The 2,574-nt window shown below is 36.3% G+C and overlaps 1 protein-coding gene across 1 annotated transcript; it reads right to left on the bottom strand.

The window, feature by feature from the left end:
• Positions 1 to 532: 532 nt before the first annotated feature.
• LOC149560033 (DELLA protein RGL3-like) lies at positions 533 to 1,735 on the bottom strand. Its single transcript, XM_089827548.1, has one exon. It carries the CDS (start codon positions 1,733 to 1,735, stop codon positions 533 to 535), a length of 1,203 nt encoding a protein of 400 aa, XP_089683674.1.
• Between the last annotated feature and the right edge of the window lie 839 nt (positions 1,736 to 2,574).

The raw sequence follows: 2,574 nt of genomic DNA, 5'->3' as shown, positions 1-2,574 counted from the left end.
ATTTACAATTTGTTTCTATGGATCTACCAACTTTTAAATCCCAAGCATAATTTACTAAATAATAAAATATTGTACATTGTTTTGAGTATTGGATTAGAATTTTAAAAAAAAAATATTTGAAGAGCTGGAAATTTTTCCTATCAATTACATTTTGTGCATTGATGTAGTTATTGCTTATGTCAAGAATTTTGTATTTGTCAACTTCCTCTAGAGATGTTCATGTGTTCAATTTCACTTAACAAATTGAGCTATAATTTTGTTATTTCACAACATTCCAAACATTAACATAAACTGAAGGCCACCCCCATAACAAAAATGATGAGAATAAATGCACAATTAACAAAGGAAGGTTGATATAAATAAATAAGAAAATGATTGGAGTGGTAGATATTTACTTAGAATTATAATGATTAAAAGAAAATCCAAATCATTGATCTATCAAACAGTGAACTTTCGACTATACATTACTACTAATATTAATTTATAGACTAGAAGTATGGCTAATTATTTCTTGGTCCATTTGTTTCAGCAATCACCACCAAACTTCATTCAGAGAGCACTCTGCGAACAATGGTGTTCCTTTCCACTTTAAAATAATGGCACGTCCATCGGCATCCAGAGTGTAATGTTCACCGGAACCACATTCTTGTACTAACAATTCAGCCTGATACATAGCTCGAAAGCTGAAGCTCTTTTCGCTGAATCCTACTTGTTCGAAGAAACGCCTCCACACATCAGTTGCAACATGCCTAACAAACCTCTCCTCCTCACCATAGACTATCATATATCTTATGCTACTTCCAGGGAAATATTCTTCATGCCTCATCCTCCTAATATCACTTCTGTCCGTCATGCTAACATCCACCATATGAAAATATGCCATGTAATAGAAAAACACATCGCTGAATCTCTCCGCAAAAGATTGAGAATTATGCTGCGCTTCTGCTTCCACATTTACCATGATGCTCGGCCTCAGTTTCCTCATAACGTTTAATAGATTTTCAACAATGGCATGGTCGTATAAGAAATTTTTCAGAACAAATGGAGCATGAACTGCCAACGCCTCGCCAGATTCAACGGTGAACAAGCCCTCTTTAATCTCCTCCATTCGGGCGATCTCTACCCGCGTGTTGTACGAGAACGGAATCGCCAAAGATTGAGCCAGCTCGTGAAATCTTTCTCCGCTTTTGAAAAGCTCTTCGCGATCCATCCGAACTGCTGTAATCTTGATAAGCTGAAGAGCAGGGAAAGAGGAGGAAATGGATCTGTGTGCCAGGTACTCCATCAATACCGTCCATCGCAACCCAGCCCGCATCCCGAGATCAATCACATGAATTTTCTGGGCATTCACCACGGTGTCAATGATTGCCTGCACAGATGTGAACTGCGTCACTCTGACAAAGGGAAGAACTCTATTACAGTAAACAAGTTGCCTACAAAACTCCTTTTTGTTGAATTCGCCGGCAATATCGAAGCCAAAATAGGGGACTATTTTAGATGCGTTATTCAACATTCGGAGAGTCTGGCGTTCGATTTTCTCGTGCAGAACGAAGGAGACATAATAGCCGCGCCTGTGTGGCATTCCCCATCTGACAAGATAACTTTTTGCATTTGGTCGCCATTTCAGCAGCCTGATCATATGTCTAGACTTGAGCAGAAATTTAACCAATTCCATCCCCGTGTCTTTCTCTCCAATCCGAGCCTCGTGAAGGTCAGAGCTTATATAATTATTCATCACTGAGCCAAAAGGAAACTTTTGATGGTCTAACCCAACAAAGCTTCCATTGCCACGGGTAAAGTGTTCTACAAAGTGTAGTAAAAGACTAGACTTCACCTATCCTGGAGGACGCAGACCACAATGTCCCATCAAATACAAAGAGATATATAGAAACATTGCGTCAGTTTTAATGTCTTAATCTCATCATATGCAACGAGATCTATACAGATTTTGCGTTAATCTTGATGTCGTAATCTCATCTAAATTTCAAAAACAAGGAGATGCGTACAAGTTCGGCGTGATGTTTAATGTACTCGTTACACAAAGTAAAACTAGAAACGTACAATTTCAACATAATTTAAATAGGTGGATACATTTAGGCTGGGCTTTCGATGTGTTGACCCTGAGCCATAACCCGCCTGTCTAGGGTTCACTATTTAAGTTAAATATAGTGTATGGAGCATCGAAACTTTGTCATTTATAATAATTATTAATTTATTAAAAAAGTTATATTCATTATATTTTATATGTTTATTATTGAGCTATAGGCAGTTTCTTTATATGAAATGTACAATTTCTAATATGCAAGCAATGGGACAAGAAATGACTATCGTTGTTACAAAGATAGCCATGATAATAATTCTAAATGCAAACTATTATCCTAATTTTTATTCTAATCTTATCCACTAACCCTAATTCTAACCTTAGTTTTAAATTTACTATTGTTTTAGTTATTTTAAATTTATTTAATTAAGTTGTGAATGAATGTTTTATTTTAAATAATCAATAGTTCTGAAAAGAAGGTGAAATGAGTTAGTTAGTAGGTGTTCAGTAAGGATTAGTTGGTTGGTTAGTTA

Source organism: Cupressus sempervirens, chromosome 4, assembly GCF_028749045.1.
Source record: "Cupressus sempervirens isolate cs-2001-9-10 chromosome 4, ASM2874904v1, whole genome shotgun sequence".
NCBI lineage: Eukaryota > Viridiplantae > Streptophyta > Pinopsida > Cupressales > Cupressaceae > Cupressus > Cupressus sempervirens.
The sequence above is the reverse complement of the archived record's forward strand: the minus strand, read 5'-3'. Positions and strand labels throughout refer to the sequence as shown.